The sequence below is a fragment of the Epinephelus lanceolatus genome, chromosome 11 (assembly GCF_041903045.1).
Source record: "Epinephelus lanceolatus isolate andai-2023 chromosome 11, ASM4190304v1, whole genome shotgun sequence".
In the NCBI taxonomy this organism is placed as follows: Eukaryota; Metazoa; Chordata; class Actinopteri; order Perciformes; family Serranidae; genus Epinephelus; species Epinephelus lanceolatus.
Genome location: NC_135744.1, coordinates 35,522,574 through 35,544,460, shown reverse-complemented (window position 1 = coordinate 35,544,460; position 21,887 = coordinate 35,522,574). Strand labels below are relative to the sequence as shown.

Below are 21,887 nucleotides of genomic sequence, written 5' to 3'. Positions count from 1 at the left end.
AATCCCCAACAGTGTCACCAGCAAAACACCCCCACACCATCACACCTCCTCCTCCATGCTTCACAGTGGGAACCAGGCATGTGGAATCCATCCGTTCACCTTTTCTGCGTCTCACAAAGACACGGCGGTTGGAACCAAAGATCTCAAATTTGGACTCATCAGACCAAAGCACAGATTTCCACTGGTCTAATGTCCATTCCTTGTGTTTCTTGGCCCAAACAAATCTCTTCTGCTTGTTGCCTCTCCTTAGCAGTGGTTTCCTAGCAGCTATTTGACCATGAAGGCCTGATTGGCACAGTCTCCTCTTAACAGTTGTTCTAGAGATGGGTCTGCTGCTAGAACTCTGTGTGGCATTCATCTGGTCTCTGATCTGAGCTGCTGTTAACTTGCGATTTCTGAGGCTGGTGACTCGGATGAACTTATCCTCAGAAGCAGAGGTGACTCTTGGTCTTCCTTTCCTGGGTTGGTCCTCATGTGTGCCAGTTTCGTTGTAGCGCTTGATGGTTTTTGCGACTCCACTTGGGGACACATTTAAAGTTTTTGCAATTTTCCGGACTGACTGACCTTCATTTCTTAAAGTAATGATGGCCACTGGTTTTTCTTTAGTTAGCTGATTGGTTCTTGCCATAATATGAATTTTAACAGTTGTCCAATAGGGCTGTCGGCTGTGTATTAACCTGACTTCTGCACAACACAACTGATGGTCCCAACCCCATTGATAAAGCAAGAAATTCCACTAATTAACCCTGATAAGGCACACCTGTGAAGTGGAAACCATTTCAGGTGACTACCTCTTGAAGCTCATGGAGAGAATGCCAAGAGTGTGCAAAGCAGTAATCAGAGCAAAGGGTGGCTATTTTGAAGAAACTAGAATATAAAACATGTTTTCAGTTATTTCACCTTTTTTTGTTAAGTACATAACTCCACATGTGTTCATTCATAGTTTTGATGCCTTCAGTGAGAATCTACAATGTAAATAGTCATGAAAATAAAGAAAACGCATTGAATGAGAAGGTGTGTCCAAACTTTTGGCCTGTACTGTATATATATATATATATATATATATATATATATATATATATATATATATATTATATGTATATGTATTCTATTTCTCACATGGAGAAAAAAAAAGTGCCACAGAGTGTTGTTCCTATGGGCTCCGGCAACACTAAACCCCTGAGCTTGCCTGAGAAGGACTTCATGCACAAACCTGCTATTTTTAAATATCCCATTGAGAGAGACTTTCACTGCAGTCTGTTCTATTTTCTTTTTGAAAATGTTGGTGTGTAACCTCGTTCGGCGAACAATAAACCAGGTACATCTAGGGGGAAATACATTGAGAGCTGGACAGAGCAGTGAGTGACAACAACCCCACATCTTTTAAGGGTACTGTTTGCAGTGGAAATGCTAAATGGACAGAGGGTCTTGGTACCATGTCTGAAGGGTTACTTTTAGTTCCAAAGGTACAACAGTGTAGTATTTATAGTATTCATTGCAAGTTTTTTGCCTTTTCAGAGAAAATCAACTCTGCCCCATACATGTCCGTGTCTGAAGTACTGTTTTTGGCATACTTCTACTTTACTTGAGTAATATTGTATTGTATTGTATTGTATTGTATGTCTCTATTTCTACTTTTTACAGCAATATTTTCTAGTATTTTAGTTACTTGTAGATTTCAATTTTACATACTTAGGGTAAGTTTATAACTATCAGGCTCCTCTCCTGTGGAATCATCTTCCTGTTGCAGTCCGGGAGGCAGACACCGTCTCCACATTTAAGACTAGACTTAAGACTTTCCTCTTTGATAAAGCTTATAGTTAGGGCTGGCTCAGGCTTGCCCTGTACCAGCCCCTAGTTAGGCTGACTTAGGCCTAGTCTGCCGGAGGACCCCCCTATAATACACCGGGCACCTTCTCTCCTTCTCTCTCTCTCTCTCTCTCTCTCTCTCTCTCTCTCATGTTCTGTTACTGCATCTCACTAACTCTGCCGTACTGCATGTCAGTAACTCGGCTTCTTCTCCGGAGCCTTTGTGCTCCACTGTCTCTCAGGTTAACTTGACGTGTGTGGTTGCACTGCTGCCGTGGTCCTGCCAGATGCCTCCTACATCTATTGCACATCTGTCCGTCCTGGAAGAGGGATCCCTCCTCAGTTGCTCTTCTTGAGGTTTCTACCATTTTTTTCCCCTGTTAAAGGTTTTTTTGGGGGGAGTTTTTCCCTTATGCGCTGCGAGGGTCCTAAGGACAGAGGGATTAAATTGAACTAAACTGTCTCATGATGATCTCATCCAAACTCACACTGGCTATTAGTTCCCCTGTGCTTTATACTTGCAGTGCAGTATTTTTTACATTGTGCTACAGCCACACGCTTTCATAAAGGATCTGAATACTACTGCCTGCATATTCTTTACAAATGTCATTCAGGGACACGACATGCCAGAGCTGCATTATTTGATATTTAAGATAATGATAACTCATCCTCTATAGCCAGCTGGTTCCCACCTACAGCCTACCAAGAAAACATAGGGAGTAGGATGCCCACGGAACCAAATCACTTGGCTGCTGTAACGTTAATTACATACTCAACAACAACAACAACAAAAATATCACTGCTATTTATTGTTGGAAGGCAAAATATTATGTTTGACATTTACTGCCTTGCATTTAATGTTTAGTCAACTCGATATTGAGTATTCAAATCAGATTTTATTGCCGTGTCCATGCGCTCACCACTCCTCAGTGACAAACACATAAGAATATACAGGCCCATCCTGCAGCAAATAACCCCGATAAAGAACAAAGACGACCCTCCTTCAGAAGTGGCCTACCTGTCTGAAAAATACAGCACTTTTGTTGTTTGTTATGATTTGCTTTTGCATCGTTATTATACTTCCTGAAGTCAATTTCAGCTATTCACAGTTGTTTCTTCACCGGTAAAAGAATGCCCTTGAAATGGTGGCTTTAATTTTGAAGATCAGTGTGGAGGTGGTACAGATGTGTGCACATAAATGCATATCAGCCCACAAAGAGGGTCGGTGCTGTTTGCGTTTTCGCCACCATAATGAAGCCTTGGGATGAATTGGCAGTTCAGTGGTAAATACAGTAACTGTGTGTGTGAATCTTCATCAGCTATTTATACATTCTCTGTATGTGTGGCTTTCTCTATTATCAGCATCTGTGGACTCGCTGCATTCGATTACATTTCCAATAAAGAGCCTCACTAAGAAGATCCCTCGCTTCAACTGCATCTTGCGGTTTGCATTAACAGATAATGTAGCCACGATTTCCTTATTACAATATCTATATGGTAATGCTGTGCCAATTTAAGTATTAAAAATGATGCACAGATTACTACTGTATGAGCACCACTATGAGCAATGGGTCAGACGTAGTAATTGTAGGAAGAACACTTTTTTTTCCCTCGTCACACGCACCTCAAAATTTTGTAATGATGGGCAAAAACAAATTACATCCCCAGAGTCTGTTCATCAAAACGTGATGTGATTTCTTTAAGTTGTTAATCAATAACGGCTGTGGCTCAGGTAGAGGTAGCGGTAGAGTGGGTCGTCCAACAGTCCACGTATCCTATCCTCCACAAGTATCCTTGATACTGAACCCCAAATTGCTCCCAATGGCTGTCCGATTGGTGTGTGAGTGGTTACTGTGTAGCAGGTGGCAACATGTATGGTAGCCTTGGCCACCAGTGTGTGAATGTGTATGTGTGAATGGGTGAATGTGACTTGTAGTGTAAAAGCACATTGAGTGGTTGGTCGGAAGACTAGAAAAGCGAATACAAGTGCAGACCATTTACCATTTATTTGAGGTTGCATTGCTGTCTGCCAACGACCCAATCACTAGAAAAAAAGGTTCATATGGTAAATTTCTGCAAACCACGGATTTGTAACATGTGTACATTACTTTGTAGTGGATACCTTGAAACTTAAGGTTTGTCAACAAAGCTGTAGTGAAGGTGTGGTTAAGTTTGGGCACATAAATCACTTAGTTTTGGTTAGGAAAAGATCAGGTTTCGGCTTAAACACCCACGTTTGGTGGCACAAAAGCTGCTGGGAAATGCTGCAACGTGCCAATAAAAACATCCAGGTTTGGTGCCAAAAGCACTGATAGAAATGCCGCGAAGGGTTGCCAATAACCAACTGGTGTTGCTGGTTTCAAAGAGTGGTCTGCAGCTGGGCAGGCGTCTCACTGAGGTGACTCTCCATCCACCATCCCCACCACCTCCTAATGACAAAAGTCATAATATATAACGTCATTTTAGAAACGTTAACAGGTGTAATATGTGCAAATGTAATATATTCGTGGTTTTCAGAAACATGTAATGCAAACATTTTCTTCTGGCAACTGGGCTGCCGTCACTCCCGATCATTTCGATTTTGTAAAACTTTTACAGAAAGTAGAATGATAATGTTTCACTTATATACCAGGTAACTTAATGCTTGTCATCACAATTGTCGCTGTTTTTCACGTTGCTGACTCATTGCACTCAGATGGCACTTGTTTCAGGGGGAGTTACATACTGCAACTGTTCAAACGCTCACCATTACTGTGCAGCATCTCCGCTGGTTGCCTGGCAACCTCATTAGGACAACCGTGACCCTGGGAAGTCACGACGCCTGGCTGTTGTTCACTTAGAAATACTTAGAAATAGTTCCAGCACGTAACTCCGCCTAAAACCACAAATTGGCTTCTTTACATTTCTCTTTGTGTACGGACTAATCAAACGAGACACGTCTTTGCTGGTGCACTTTAGAGGTGTTTATTAGGCGTATCTCTTTTTTTAAACTTTAAATAAAGTCATGCTATTACCCTACTGCCTTCAGTTTTTATAGCACTAGCTCTATTCTCAGTGCACAGACTGGCATCAATATTCTCATTGTATTCTCAACTAGCAAATAAGTGTATTTCCCAAAATGTCAGTGCTCAGAGAAATATACCAACATTGTCCCTGAGCTGAGATTCCGAATCAATTTATTTGTAATTTCACATATTGTTATTCACATTTGTATCCTTATCAGTCAGAGTGTAGTGATTCTAATTTGCATAACCCCTATTATTATTCATATTTGATTTTCTTTGGTGTATGGTTTTACTACTAGCTTCCGCAATAACCCATTTTTCATCTCAGGGACCATTAAAGTTTCATGTGGTCTAATCTAATTTATTGGCATAATAAATTAAATAACTACATGATTTGTATTAGACTCCGGTGGGGACAGTAATATGCTGTATCTGCATGTGCTGCACTCATTGACATGCACAAGATCCCATGACCCAATTTAGGATTTGGAAAAATCCGGTCATCCTACTTACATGATATTGAGTGTCAAGGGTGATGGATTTCTTCTCCCAGTTTCACTCTAATCCCACTTCATCCAAAGTAATATTTGCACTGACTATAGTCAGAACTTGGGCAGTGCATGGGAAATGTGGAACCCGTATTCTGAGTGATTATGGATTTTTCATTTGCATAGGCCTATTGGATTCAATGGCTGGGTTGATACTGTGGGTTATCTGTTTCAACTCAAATGGCCTGACACAGGGATGATTTGTTCTATTTGAGTTCCATTTCAGCATAATCTGACCCTCGCAGTCTGCTGTTGCCTCTCTAGCTGTCTTCTGTGCGCTTTTGTCAACTTTTGATGTTCAAGGCAATGAGCGTGTCGGCTCTGATGTAACAGGGACGCACTTCAACGCAACAGTCAAACGATGATCAAATGAGTAGCGGAAGTTGCTGAAGTTTCCAATGTCACATTGATTTCCTCGGGGAGTGGCAGTATTTAGGGTACAGAATGTCCAGGATGTCACCGACTTGATTTAGAAAATTCTTTTATTCCCAATAAACCTTTAAAGATTAAAAAACCGACATCATCAAACAACTTCTAACTCACCAAGCACTCCCCTTGATGCTGTATTTACTGTGTGTTGGAATCTGATGTGCTACATATTTATTTTTTTCATCAAATCAAGCGTCTGCAAATTACTCAAAACCCGGCTATGATCCAGAAGGAATGGTTATGTCGGTAAACCAACTGTAAGTTTGACAGCAGGATTTGGCTTCTACCAGGGGACTTCTGATTTAATCTGAAGGCAATAAAATGTATCAGACCGCAAAAGAAATAATTCCAAAAAATCTGATTCTAATTGACTTTGCACTCGTGAATGCACTGGCATAATTGAACACTGTGTTCAAGTGAAGGTCCCTTGCTCCCTTGCAATAATACACTTAGGGATCTAATTATTGTGCCTTTGTTTGGCAGAAAAGTCTTCAAGTGTCAGGAATCAGGAATATATTCAGCGTCATTCTGACAGTTTCTTTTCCTTGCTTTCTTTAACTCAAGGTCTTAGCACTTGTTCCATGAAAAGTAAAATGTGATTGTTGCTGTGAGATAGAGATCAGGATTTTAGTCCAAGTAGGCAAGTAGCTGCCAGATGGATTATGTGCTGCACTTATTCTTCCTCCTTAAGACTTGTATCATTATCTCTTGCTCTCTTCCTTCTTCTCTAACTGCAGCACTCACCATGTCCAGCAACTGTTTACCTTTTTCTTGCCATTCAAGTATTCAGAATCACTTGGACTTCAGCAAATTTCTCCCATCAGTGACAGAGATGTTTTTTTTGGTTGACACAAAGGCCGTAAAATAGACACGATGTAACTTTATGTAAGAAACCGGAGCAAACTACAACATGCTGAACACTGTAACAGGGCACTGGGTGGGTAATGGAGACAGACAGCGGTGATGAAGAAGACCAAAGAGAGCAATACTGACAAGATTTCTTTCTAATCCTCTCCTTAACACCCCTCTCTCTCCTTCTCTGTCTCATTGTCTCTCCCTCTCTTTATTTAATTTCACTCTCCCGCAGCAGTGCCAACGCGCTGCCATGATGGCCATTAAGATGTTATGATTTTCAATAACTTTTTATAGTTTGGGCATCTGAGGCCTATTTGCAAAATGAACTGATGAGACATCAGTGAGGTGTGAGAAGTGCACTGTAATCATGTTAACTTTGAGAGGTTGAAACTCGGTGGAATGGGTCAATCAATTTATATTGTACAATTGGGGGTTTGTTTCTGGCAACTGGAAAACATATGGGACGTGTCATATTAACATTTCACACATGCAAAAGCTTGCGGAAATATTCTGAATGTCATCTAAAGTGGTCTCCCAGAAGAATATTTACAAAGAAAAGGTCAAACCTGATTTTTCTCTCAAGTAGAACTCCAGTCTTTGCAGCCCTGACAAACAAACGCGCTCTCATTTTCTGAGAAACTCAGTTTGAGAGGATCGTAAAAATTACAAACAGTTGTTCTCTGATAGAGAGCATGACTAAGATGAATTGATGTTTCAATCACCTGACAAAATTTCATTCAAAGTCGAACTAAAATCAGTGTTCAATTCATTATTAGCTGGAGAAAAAGAAGTCTATGGTGGAGTATATAAAATGTTCTTTTTCTCTCAGCCTCTGAAAGGGTGCATAGAGCAACAACAGGAGAACGGAGAGAAAAAGGAAACAAACTTGGGCTGGAAGCTGCATGGCTCACAAGTCAAGGTGAAACTGTGTTTTGTTAAGTTGTTAGTGATGGGGAAAATGAATGAGCAAATCTTTTGAACAACTTTTTTAGTGTGCAGTACGCAACGGGTCAGCCTGTCGAACGTCTGAGTGCTCATGAATCCCAGACTTTTCCCACTCACTGATTGTACTGCTTACACTGCCTGATATGGAAAGTGAACAAGAGGCAACTGAATCAGACTCGAGTCGAAACTTTGGCCAGCCAAGGCCAATGGTGCATTCATGTGCTGCTCTGATGGTCATTCTTCCTACTTAGGTGTGTTCACAAGCTTTAAATTGGGCTGTGGGACAACCTGGTCTCACTCTGAAGTCGTTGACGAAAAAACTTTTAATGTCAGCATGATACGAGAACGAAAGTTAAGGTGGTGAAAGTCCGAGTAGGATGGGTGGGAGCTGTGGTGGATGGGTCCAACAAACACTGACTTGTACCTGGGAGAGCAGTGTTCATGTTCCCCAAAAATATAGCCAAACCCTGTTCTTTTTTCCTAAACCTAACACGTGCTCTTGTTACCTAAGCCAAATGACAGTGCATGTCAAGAACTTGACATGGCGTCCCATAATGTCAACAACCAACGCATCAAGGGTACCTTGCACGTCGTATCTGGATGTTGAAAGCCCATGACCAAACGTCGGTATGTGACAAGGTCGGAGTGAGAATGTGTTGTCTGAGAACAACTTGGATGTTACAAAGAAGATGTGATGACCATGTTGATAACAAAGAGCGAAGGAAACGGATCAGGTGAGCCATGAAATATGATTGGGAAGTTGTTTATCAGATTATTCCAACACCACATAAATGCAGCACAAGGCTTCGGAGGTAACTGGGATGTCTGCTACCTGCCCCACAAAGAAAACAGGTTGTTGGTCAGTGACATTTCTGTAACATCACATGGAGCTTACATAGGCTATTAAGTGGTACGCTGGATAAAAGAACTAAAATGAATATTCTGTCTTCGTTAATGTAAACTTATAAGTGATGGCTGGTAATGCATAGAAGAGATGTTTTGTGGGCAGGTGGCACTAGCTTGAACAGGCAGGTAGTATACTGACACCATATTTTGCAAAAAGTATAACAATTTTAAAGTTTGATACACAGACATGTATCAGCTCAAATGAACCAATACTTTAAAAAGAATCAGTCCACCCATCACTATCAGTATTATTGAGGAGTAAGCATAAAATCCGTACCTAGACTGACCATGATGGCTTTTGCAGTAAAGTTTTGAGGCTAATGTGTTGCAGCTGACCAGCTAATTCACCATCTATCCTGCAAACTGACATTAAACTACAGCAACAGTGCATTGTTTCCCAGTGGATGTTTGTTTGGTCATTAATTCAGCAAGCCGTGCTGTAACACAAGACATTTGTTTGTAACTGCAGAAGGAAACATGAGTGGGAAAACTAATGTAGGTTGTTCAAAGTCTGGCCCCTGTGTAGCAGGCTGCTGTGTAGCTGTTCGTCATTGTGACCGCCTGTCCATGATAGAATGATGAAGTAACTTCTTTACGCAAATAAACACTTTAAAAAGATTGTATAAAGATTTTCCATCTGAGAGAGCATTCCAACTATTTAATGCAAAGGGGCACAACGATGAAGTCTAGATTTCTTTCTTTTAGGGGAAAAAATTATTTTCTCTACATGAAACGCAATTTACGGAGCAAATATGCCTGCTGCAGCAGAACAAAATGCCCACCAAAGGTTGAACTTTACAAATGCCATTTTTACACTTTTGGTGATGATAAAAATTATGCAGACTTTGTAAAAAGAGTTGGAATTAGTGTTGCAGAGGCCTCTAGTTGGTGTTGTGCACATGTCCTGCAAATGAGGACACAAGTAGGTCACTTCATCAACATTCTAATTTTCGCCCGGGGGCAAAGATGCACCTCACATCAGTAGTTTTCTTCATCTGGCTCTAATGAGCTAATTACCGACTGAGTCTGATGCAGCAATCATTGACTCATTGTTATATTAAAGTTGGGAGAAGTTTGTTTTTTTCCTCCCAAGTTGTTTGTTTGATTTTGAAGATAGAAAGTACACTGACAAAAGATTAACTGTGAAGTGTTTGACAACATGAAGCAGAAATTACTATAATTTGTGCAGCGTAGTCTATCATTATCTGGTGCTGTACTTTGGCAGCATGTGGGAGATATTATGGATTCTTGGGTTTATTTGCACATGTAAACACTTTGTGTTTGTTGTGTAGTCAAAAATGTTGTTTCAAGAGATTAAAATCTCACCTTAGACCGTACAGTACGGTGCCGTCCGGGTGCAGTCGGATCATTCTGTTTTTCACTGTGACTCCGTGGACAAATGATTTCTTGTCGTTGAGGAAGTAGGTGTCGGGGACCCAGAGCTGGTCAGCCACCCGGTTATCTAAGGTCAGGTTGAGGGGGATCTCGGAGTAGGACAGCCGTTTGTCTCGCCAGGCCTGCTGGAAGTACATCGTCAAAGTGTAGTCCTGAAAGAGCACAAAGGGAGCAGAGGAGGACAGAGAGGGGGGAGGGAGGGAAGGAGGGAGGGGAAGAGCCAGAAAATCAAAGGGGAAGGAGACAGATGAATTGGCCCGGGATAATGGAGGAAGAGAGTTGGGTAAAATAGGGGAGATAGGAAGAGAAAAGAGAGGGAAGACACAGTTATTCCAAAAAAAGCGACCATTTTTACTGCCCTGTAACACTTTCCTATTGCAAGCTCTTAGATTAGACCAGACTAGGCTTCAATATTGGATGAAGTTCACTTAAAAGCAAATGGAACAGTAGGAGTACAGGCCAAAAACTCTCAGTACAAAGCAACGGGGAATTCCTTCTTTTCATAGAAACATGAGGTTTAAACAGACAGTGTGAAAGAGTGTGTATGTGTCAGAGAGGGGGGGAAAGACAGAGAGAGACAGATGGTTCGGGTCTGGTTAGTGTGTGTGTGTGTATGTGTGTCAGTTTGGGTCTGGTAATATATGATAAAAATATGTGTGCAGCTTGCTTGCTTGGTTTATTGTGTGTGTTTGTGTGTATGTGACATCCATACAGAGAGAGGGAGAGAGAGAGAGAGAGACCACATGTTCCGAACAAATGAAAATAACCTCCAAGCAACCTTAAAAATCTGTTTTACAAAATATCTCCTATATGCTCTATTTGCTTTGACAGTAGCTGTCTTACTGGGATTAAATATTGCTTCTGAAATGAGCTCACTGCGTTGTTCTTGCACAACATATTCACCCATTTCCGTATGTTTGTCCTCCCACGACTAGAATGGCAGACCATCCTCTCGCATCACATCAAGTCGCACACAGACAGCACATCGCCTTTGAGGGACTGTATACGTCCGCTTTACATAGCAGAGGCAGACATCAAAGTCTATTGGATGTAATATGCATGTTTGTCTTTATCATAGGCATGGGTAGGATGAAGAAGAAACGTGCTTGTACTGAGGCAAGCTTGTGTGTATTTTTTTTCATTCGAGCATGTAGAGGCACACTGTGGAATATTTGACCAGTAGCTCTGTTTCAGAGCGATGCTTTGAGTGTTCTTCTGCATTATTTGTTCGTCATGCTTCACAAGCACGTGCACAAACATATGCACATGTGCATGCAGGGAGATGCAATGATCATTCTGGCTATCATGCAGTTTTACTAATCAACAGTTGGTGGCAGTATTGTGGAAATAAATGTATCACTGCTCCTGCAAGAAGTAACAAGCTAACTAGCAAACATTAATGTATCTATGCAGGTCTCAAAATATTTCAGCTTTGCAAATGATTTTTTTAAGATTATTTTTGGGGGGGTTTTGCCTTTAATTGAAAGGACAGTATTCAGAGAGAGAGGGGATGACATGCAGCAAAGGACCGCAGGATGGAATTGAACCCATGGATGCTGCATCAAGGACACTGCCTTTGTACATGGGATGTCCGCTCTACCCACTTAGCTACTATGTTAAGAAACACACAGAATTTATACATTAAGAGTTCAGGCAGGGCACGATGTCAAGCTCAGCTCACATCCCAGCTACATCCGCTGATCTCAGACAGCCCAATCAACTGATGGAGCAGCTGACTGATGGAAGGGAGTCAGCTGATAGATCACATGATTCCTCTCTATGCAACCAATTGCGAATCTCATTCAGGGCGCCCTATTTAAACTGCTCTGGCCTGCCTACTGTCGCTGCTTCCTCTGCAAGCTGCTTTGCAACCCGCCTCCACCCCAGCTCCTCCTTTTCATGCTGTGTCTGACTTATCAGTGTCATTTCTGTTTGTCACTGATGCTGCTCTGTTGTGTTCCTGGGGGTCTTTGCTGCTGCTCTCTCTGTCTAAGGCTTTCCATGTAGGCACATGGAAGGGCAGGGAGGTTTGCTCTCTCTGCCTCTGACTTTCCTCGCTTGCGCGTGGAAGGGCAGAGAGGTTTGCTCTCCCTGCTTTAGGCTTTTCGTGTAGTTATGTGGAAGAGGCTAGGAAACGTAGAGAAGCCCCAGAACAGAGCCAGGTCACCCAATATACTACTGCAAAAGGACATAAAGTTTTCTTTGACTAAAGTGGTCCTGACTGAAGTATAGAAACAGATCACCAGATAGACTTGCATCTTTCTCTCTCTTGTTCTCAAGCGCAGGCCAAACTGTGATCCAACTGTAAAACAATGCAGTGCTGATCAAGTATGAACCAAAATTCATTTTCTGTGTTGCCAGTCTCTTGCCTAAAATGTTTTCAGAAATGGATTTCAGCTCACCGTTTTACTCATGGATGTATTGGTTTAACTGTAATTAAAGATGTGGCATCCATTCTGTTTCCTGTGGGAAAAAAGTCCAGGTTCTTATTATGTCATCCACCAGTGAGAGTGTTGATTGGTTGGGCACAGCGCAGTGCATTCTGGTAGTTGTAGGTTTTCAGCACAACCAGTTTCAAAGGTATTTGCCTGTTTTACTGCATGGACAGCCTAGTGTCCAGACCACCTTTCAAGCAGTGAAATAATTGTATAATGGTATTTGCATACAAAAAAATAAAAAATAAAAAAAATACACAGACAGAAAGGCTAGTAAATTACATACAATCTTAAAATTCATATTCAAAGCATTCATAGCATAGCATAAAATTCAGGGTTGAACTATACATATGCACATACACACACACAAACAAAACTCGAAACACATACAATAGGTTAATAATTTATACACAAATAGAGGCAGTTTGATCGCTCGCAGTAAAATTCCCTGATGCTAAATCTAGGACAGGATAAAACAGTCAAGGCAGCAGTCAGATGCTCATGTAACTCACTGAAGTAAGAAGCCTACCAATCATCCATGAAAAACTAAGTTAAATAAACTTGCTGTCTCAGGGAACTTTTTTGTCATGACTGGCACATCCACTTCCTGGCAAAGAGGCTGAACATGCATTTTTGAATATGCCCGTCGGCTACAGATCTGACATCCCACAGCACCTTGGGAACTGGAGGCTTGGATATTGACTGGATGGAGTCAGGAAAACAGGGGCAGCTTTTCTCAGCGAGGCCCTTGTTTGACTTAAATAGGTTTTGTCATGTTGTTGTTGTTTGTACCTTATTTGGCTTGGGGTGCTGACAGCCACGAGTTTAAGAATTGAGTTTTTCAAGAGGCATAAATAGTATAGTGGCAATTCCAGCATTCAGCACTGTAATTGGACTTGGAATGGGGAAAGTCATTAAATTCAGGCTTCAAAATGTGTGGGATTGATGGACCTCCCATTTTTTTCATACATGAAAGAAACACTAAAATGCCTTATTTATGTTAGTGTGAGGTATGTGGAGGCTTAATGAAAGGTTAGATGCCAAAAATGAGGCAATTTGCAGGCTGGAAATTGTAACGGTCTAATATCTGGGTGGCTTTACACTCGCACCAGCGGATCCTTGGCTGCACGTGCTGCCCTCCCAACACTTCCATCCCTGGTCGACGGTTATGTAACAGTTCACACTCTGCTCTCTCTGGCACGCTGTGCACAGCAGCACATGTGGCTGAAGAGATGCTTGTTGCCATGTAGTCCTCCTAAACTACCTGCGCTACACTCATCAATACACAACATCAAACAGGAGGGTTTACTGTGATGTATGAAACATCAGAGAGGCTTTCTTGTGAGCATGTACACACATCTAAGCACACAAGCACACGGCGTCTCTTCCTGGCACACTGAAAGTGACATCTATCGTGTGTCTCGCTGCATCCCATCTATAGACACATCATTATTTTTTACATGCACTATGTATCTTAAAGGTATGATAATCCCATGCATGTGTGTGTCAATTCATTCTATGCATGTGAGTGTGTGTGTTTGCTGTGTTTTAGGGATCACAGCCAGGGCAGTACAGGGATAAAAGAAAACAATGCAGCTGTGATTTTTCACCTGGCGCTGTATATACAATATGTAAATACTACAATGTAAAATATGTCATTGCAATACTGTATGTAACAGCAGGGATTAGATAACATGCTCATGATCTTGTGTATTACATCACTTGCCAGCCCCAGTGTTCATAATAGGCATCATTTGTAAAGGCCATCAGCCATTCTGGCATATGAACAACTCTGCCCACCACTGAATCCACTTTGTGAATCTGAAGTGCTCTTAAGTAGCTGTGAGAAGTTAGACAAAAACTGACAGCCATGGTGAAGTAAGAAGGTGCCATGCGACGTGTGGCGTAATTATTAAAGGGTGGATGTTTCCATTGTCATCCCTGAGAGCCTATTATTACTGCAGGCCTATCTACTTGACGATGTTGTGGTTTGCTTTGTGGGACGGGCTCTGTGGAGGTGCCACTGTGGCTACTTTACTGTGAACATAAAGCTCTCCTCAAAGACAGCAATAGTGTGCCCCCTCTCTTTCTCTCTCTCTGTGGGAGGAGGAGGTTGTAAATCACCAGAATAACTGCAGCAGCTGTGTGCATGTAAGTGCAAGGGAGGCTGTCATAACAACAGTCATAATGAGCATCAGTACATAAACTATGTCGGAGAGAGAAAAGAGAGAGCAGGAGAGAAATGGAAGGAGAAAGGAAAGGAGACAGAGAATGATGCAGGATGAATGATGTTGGATTTATGAGTGCAGAATATGCCGTACTGCCAAGCTGCCAAGCAAAGGACAATAGAAAGTGATCATTATATTCTCGCACTCAAAGCCACTGCAGAATGTGAGAAGCCATTATAACTAATAACTAATATCCACTTCCACAGCATGCTTCCTGCTGCTTCCTTAATGTTCCCTCATTTTGAAGACTTTTTGTTAAATACATTTCTTGCAGATCGTATTAAATACACAAGCTATTGTGATATGTCAGTCAGTCAGTTAATCAATCAACTGTCAGATGAGTCTTTTAAAATCTCTAAACCAGTAAAGTTCTGGGGGAAAAAACAACAGCGACGAAAAAACAAACCTTCAAGAAAGGTATCCTTTATGTAAAACACCTGTATAAAGTACAGTTAATGCTGCTGCTCAGCACACTTGACACATACATCCCAGCTACAACATCATTAAAAGCCTGCAAGGGTGCGCTCCACTGCTGTACCGCTTTAAGATCATCTCTATTCGGGGTGCTGACTTCGCTCACCTGACCCACTGCCGGCGCACACTGTGAGAGGCACTGTCATCAACACTCTGCCGTAGCTTGTAGCTATCTGAGTGAGTGAGAGGCAAATTGAACAGCCTACAATTATTTGCCAATGCATACTGAAATAAGTACTCTAACCTGCTCTGTCATCTCGTGACATCTTACCTCAAGCCACAAATGGGAGAAAAGCCTCAATTAGTAACAATGGCTAGGGTTCATTCTGATATGAAAGCAGTTCGGGTCAAATGTAAGCCTGGAACTGATATTTACACTGATTGGAAAATAGTTAATATGCAGATTGTGGAGCATGAATGAAAAACTTTAGTACAATGATTAGTGAAAGCACCTGTGGGCGGTGGTACAGTGTTCAGTGGGAAAAATAAATACTGAAATTAGAGACTGAAATATTATTTTTTACTGAAATTTACACATTGGATATGAAACCCTAACACCTGTAGAATCACTATGAGATAGTGTTTGGAGTAACTTGGTTAAGTATAAGTCAGGAAAAAAGCTTAAAGGAGCAGTGTATGGGATTTAGTGGCATCTAGTGGTGAAGACTGCAGCTTACAACCAGCTGAAACGTCTCCCATGTGCCAAGTATGAACTCTCACTTAGGAATTCTTCAGAGTTTATTGTTCAGGAAGTTTTTCTGGGAGCCAATTTATCTGTGGAAGTCCTGTCCTCTCGAAAACAAACGGACCCAGTGATTAAAACCAGTGTCCAATAGTGTTCAGCTTGTCGTGGAGCAACTGCAAAGTACAGTGGCTGGCACAAAAACACAAACGGCTCTATCTAGAGCCAGTGTTTCGTTTGTCCATTCTGGGCTACTGTAGAAACATGGCAGTGCAACATTGTGGACTCCGTGGACCCTGACCCACCCTCTATGTAGATATAAACAGCTCATTTGAAGGTAATAAAAGATTCTTATTTTCAAGTGACTGGACCTCCGCTGGACCTTCATGGTGAAGATGGAGCTGAGCCCGAAGGCGAAGCTTTCAATTTACTAGTCCATCTACGTCCCAACCCTCACATATGGTCATGAGCTCCTAATAGAGACAGAAAGAATGAGATCGCAGATAAAAGCAGCCGAAATGCTTTTTCTTTTCTTGTGGGGTGGCTGGGCTCAGCCTTAGAGATAGGGTAAGGAGCTCGGATATCCTGAGGGAGCTCGGAGTAGAGCCGCTGCTCCTTTGCGTCGACAGGGGTCAGTTGAGGTGGTTCAGGCATCTGATCAGGATGCCTCCTGGGTGCCTCCCGTTGGAGGTCCCACTGATAGGAGGCCCTGAGGCAGACCCAGAACATGCTGGAGGGATTACATATCTCATTTGGCCTGGGAACACCTTAGGGTCCCCCAGGAGGAGCTGGAAAGCGTTCCTGGGAAGAGGGATGTCTGGGGTGCGTTGCTTGGCCTGCTGCCCCCACGACCCAGCCCCGGATAAGTGGATGAAAATGGATGGATGAATGGATCGATGGTCGGATTTATAAGTGATTATACACTTAAGAAAACACACTTATTATATTATATTATATTCCATTTCTGTCAATATATCCCCCTAAATCCTACACAAACCTATGACAGGTAGCAGCTGAGCAATGTAGCAATGGCCACCAACTAACAGTAAGATGTAAGGTAAGCTGAGATGCGGGAAGTTTAAAGTGACTGCTCTATCATGTAAATGGGTGGGAGCTGGCACTCAAGGAGTCAACCCTTGATGGGTGACCTCATGTTCCTCCCTGGAGCTCTACGTTTCTTAATTGAACACATAATCTGTGACAAGGCCTCAACCCACACGCTCTGTAGACCCATCCAGATGACGTGTTCCCAGAAGTGCTCCATCAAACTTCAACTTTGTGTTGTCATTACTGAAAGGGCACATTTTACAGCCAGAGTCACTGTGTGGGCAGATTTCTCAGACAGAGGCAAAGATTCCAGACAATGTGGTATCTACAGTATATGCTGGGTCAGTCAGCCCTTCAGGCAGCCAAATTGTGCAAAATCCCGTATTGGCATGTCATGCCATGGATGTTACAGCTTGAGTCTGACATGATTTGACTGCCACGAATGCCAAAACTGTTAGTAACCCCCTCACATTGCTCAAATAAATAACAAGTCATACACTTTGCACCTGTCAAGACTCCCCTGCACCATTAATTGGCCTTAAATATATGAACAATCCATAAGGGCCTCAGCCTCTATGTGTAGCATTATTTGCTCTGTAAAACAAAAAATCCAACTCCTTTTTGTTGTTTTTTTCCCCCCAAATACACCAGCAGTGATAAACAATTGGAAATCAAAACAAGAAAAGATGTTCCAGCTGCCCACTCTGACCTCGTCAGCCCCGCTCATCCTCCAAGCTGCCCTGTCCACTAACCCCTCACATCTCATCCCCACCCCCGCACCACATGGCTTCTCTTGGGCTGTGAACAGCATGAAGAACTAATATTGGACGTTTGTAGTTGGACTGTTCAAGCCCTCCTACAAATCCTACTTTGTGTATGTATTAGTGTTCCAATTTTGTTTTTGTCTTGTAATTGCTAAATTGTCCCTGGAGATAGACATTTTCTTTTTTTTTCTTTTAATGGCACGTCCTAACAAACTAAAAAGCAAAACATATTGTTGTAATTGTCCTTCAAATAAACACATACGAGTATTTTCTGATCTGCTGCTGCTGTGGTTAATGTCTGGTTGGGTTTAGGCTTAACTAAAGAGGCTATAATCAGTATTTTTACTATAAAATGGACCACACCCCTTTGTATAATATGAGAGGGGTCGCTTGTGGGGTAGGCGACATGGCCCTAAAATCATATCATGATATTTCAGGGTATTTTTGCAATAACGATATTCTTGACAATATTACAAATTAGTAAAAAAAAAAAAAAAAAAATTAAGAAAATTTAATTGCAACAAAGTAAGTGTTTGCCTTTAAATATTCAGTAAAAACAAAACAAAATGTATACAATATTAATAGTTCAACAAAATAAGGTCTGCCACAAATTACACATATAAACAGCTCTCAAATACAAAAAAATGTACCCTGGGTTTATCTATATATAAATCAACAGGTGATTTCCTTCTCTTTTAGCAAAATCCTTGATGATCGAGGTGTTGTTTTTTTTCACTGGACCTTTATGCTCTGCCCTTTCTCCTCTTATCATCATGCTGTGACAGGCTGTTATGTTTACATCACCAAAGGTTCATGACAAAATAACTTGATGACACCAACTACCACGTGCACACAGTGAGAGAGGAGAAGGAGAGACGCTGTGCTGCTGCCGGAGGAGCCGCTGAATGAGTTCCCTCTGAGCGGTAACTTGCTAAAAGAGTCTGAGAAGTTCGGGACTGTTCATAAAACATTCAGGACGCCACAGTTTATTCCACACATTTCTGAAGCTGCTCCTCTTTTTGGAACCAATACAGAATCTGTAATAATTTTGCTTTCAGCTGCTTGTTGTTGCCATGGGTAACAGTAGGATGTCAATATGCCAAAGAGTCAAAATATCGCGGTACTATTGTGAATGAGATTATATGGCACACCCCCTAGTCGCTTGTAATGAAGAACCCATGTCACCCAACTCTACTGTTTTTAGGTCGCTCTTATACACTGTTCATATGTGTATCTATGAAAAATAATGCACCAAAATTCAAATATAACGCACATGGTTGACAAGGCTGTCACCATGTGACCAATGTGCTGAGGAGTGAAGAAAGAATAAGTACATGGAGAGAAAGTCAGCATGAGGAGACTGGTTGGGATGGTGGATGGGTCAAACAAACACAGAACTTTCCCCAAGGATATCAGTGCTCATGTCCCAAATGAAATCAAATGAACTTGGAGTTCTCTCAAGTGCTATATCGTAGGCAACTGGACTTGCTTGAGTTTCTCGAAGACGTTTCACCTCTCATCCAAGGTCAAATGTGACCTCAATGACTCTGTAAGGGTTCAAACCCACACAGAGTTTAGATTAGAACTGTTAGAACTGAACAAGCCTCTTGGATGAGAGGTGAAACGTCTTCAAGAAACTCAAGCAAGATTACCATGGCCTGGATGACTTAGAATCTTCACCACATGAACTATGAGTTATTTTAAGGTACATCGTCACCAAGTCTCTTTTCCTAAACCTAACCTACATCATTTTACTTGCCTAACCTACGTAACTTTACATTAAATGTGTAACTTTACGGTAAGTAGGCCTACGTAACGTGACGACACCCAACTATGTTTCTTTTGCTAAAGCTAACCTATGTAACTTTGTTGTTTTTCCTGGGAGGTGGACAAAAGGAAAGTGAGGGGCATACTCAGAGGAGCAGGATAACAGACAGAGAAAAGTTGAGGGTGCGATGGGAGGAGGATGAGGATGGAGGCTGAAGGCTCAAGTCTATAGGGAGAAAGAAAAGAGAGAGGGATCAAAACAAGAATGGCTAAATAGTGAGCAGTGGTTATATAGTATCTTTCTTCCCACTTCCCTTGAAGCCAGTTTTCCATTTCAGAGCTGTGGAATGGTGTGGTGGGTTTGCTGGGAGGGGGGGTGTGGGAGGGTTTTAGAGGGGGGTAAATGAAAGGCACTGGAAAGCTCAGTGGAGCAGTGATGCAAATTGCTTTTATTCTCATAGCTCTTCACTTCCAGTCTCTGATTTCAGCACCAGCAATGACCTCCCTATGCTGCTTTCTCCCCCCTCCCTCTTTTATCCCTTCCCTCATCTGCCCCATCCATTCCCCTTTCCCTCTCTTTCATGTTATTTTTTCCTATTTCATCTCCCGTTTTCCCCTCATTCCTTTACACGAGTCTCCCTCTATTTCTACATATAGCTTCCCCTGCTCTCCTGTATTCCCTCTCCACCTATCCATCTCAATCTCAGAGGAGCTCCTGTTGCACCTATTTGCATGTGGTGGGGAAAAAAAGAGAAGCGGGAATAGATTGGTGGTGTGAATGGCGTAGATTATTACCACTAAACAGACCCAGCCGAGGGAGCCGCCTAGAGAAAAAGACAGGTGTTAGATCAGCCTCTGAGGTGCGTTATGGGTTCAGAAGGGCCCCGTATGGATTCAAATTTGAATATCTCCTCCTCAAACCTGCCGCTATAAAGCTTTGGAGTGCTCATTCCCAAAATTGGCACATTTTCCATGCGGGTAAAATGGCACTCAATCCACCAAATGACTGATTGGCAATTTCTTTTTTCTTTTTTTGGGGAAAAATGGTGAATCTGAAAGAGGTATATGTTGCTTTAAATTGTTTCTATAGTGCTCTGACCTTGAAGAGTGGCACTGAATCCTAAAGCAGCCTGCCTCTGAATCCTCCTCTGCCTCTCTCCTCTCCTCCTCTCTTTGAAATACCTTTAATGGGGAGGAAATGTGATTCCTCCACCACTCAGCCATATGTCCATACCGCACTCTATCATCCGCCTACTTCAGTTCCTCCCAAAAAGCCCTCCAACAACAAGTGGCTTTCAATTTCCTGTCTCACACGGACGGTCCTCATGCCGTCAGCGACAGGGTATGAGGAACCTGGCATAGGGCGCAGCATTTCCAAAGAGCCCTAATAATAAACATGCGTATCCTCACAGAGCTGAGTGACATATATCCCCCCTCAGTCTCTGGAGATGTGTGTATAGAGTCCTTGGGATTCAGCTCTGTATCTGGAACAGCTTGTGCACTGCATGTAGTAAATCTGCAACAGGAAAACATTCAGGGGTTGCTGCAGGGGCTCCATTTGGCCTGTTTGCTCTGGAATAAATAATGTTGATACCTTCTAAACCGACAGTCAGACCAACAGCTTAAACAAAAATCAAAAAACTATACCAACATTGATTAAACAAGAAAATATCTATAACCAAAAGGCCACGTTAGATACGTTTGAAATGCATAGCAGCATTACTCTGACCACAGCTCCTACACTGGGTAAACTTTTCTTATTTTTCTTCCCTCAAGACCATTTTCTTAGTTTATGGCATGTCGGAGACTAGATGATGGATTTCAATAATGCCCAGACTCTTGTTTGTTTACTTGTACTTCGTCCAACCTCCCTTTCCATCACACTGCTCCTCTCCCTCTCTCTCTCTTTGTATCTCTTGTCTCTCTTTCTCTGCACATATCCCCATTTTCCTTCAATACTCTTTCATCATTTACTCCAGCATGGACATAGCTTTCAAGAGAGCTCGCCGCTGAAGGTGAATCAAATTTAGAGTAACCTTTTTTTTCCCTTCTCAGAGCTCTCCCAAAGAAGCAGAGGTTCGCAGCTTTGCCAGTTGGCAGTTGTGCAGCTTAACTGACTACATACAATTTATTAGAGTCGATTGGAGCATCTGCAGGCCCTTTTGTGTCCCCGGAGAGGAGCAGAGTGAAGTGGCAATTCGGAGAAGGGGGGGACGGTTGGTGGTGGTGGGGAAGAGAGGAGAGGGCAGAGTAGGACGCAAATTATTAGGGGGGCTTTTGAATCCCACTGGAAGACAGGGGGAAGTTGATGGAGGTTTCACTCTCAGCTGTCATTCAAACTAGACGGAAGGTTAGCCGGCCAAAGAGATTGGAGAAAAAATGAGTCTTTGTGTGTGCATGTCATTTGTCCCACTTACTGCTTCTCCTGCTTGAAATGATTATAGATGTGAGTGCACATACACCGCATGTATGTGTGTTTTTGAGCCATTCTGCAGCTAAAAACATGTATTTCTGCCTGTCTCGTGCTGCTTATGCTTGCTGTCCTTTGACTGCCCCTCGCACACAAATACATTGATCCACCAGAGGAACCCACATCTC

At 42.2% G+C, this 21,887-nt stretch overlaps 1 protein-coding gene across 2 annotated transcripts in view; it reads right to left on the bottom strand.

Moving 5' to 3' along the window:
- Positions 1–21,887, bottom strand: part of gabrb2b (gamma-aminobutyric acid type A receptor subunit beta2b) — an 84,439-nt gene that overhangs the window by 36,781 nt on the left and 25,771 nt on the right. For both annotated transcript variants that reach the window (XM_033651631.2, XM_078172567.1), the window contains one exon: positions 9,824–10,044. In XM_033651631.2, coding sequence (XP_033507522.1) covers positions 9,824–10,044 — 221 coding nt within the window. The remainder of the gene's footprint in view (positions 1–9,823; positions 10,045–21,887) is intronic.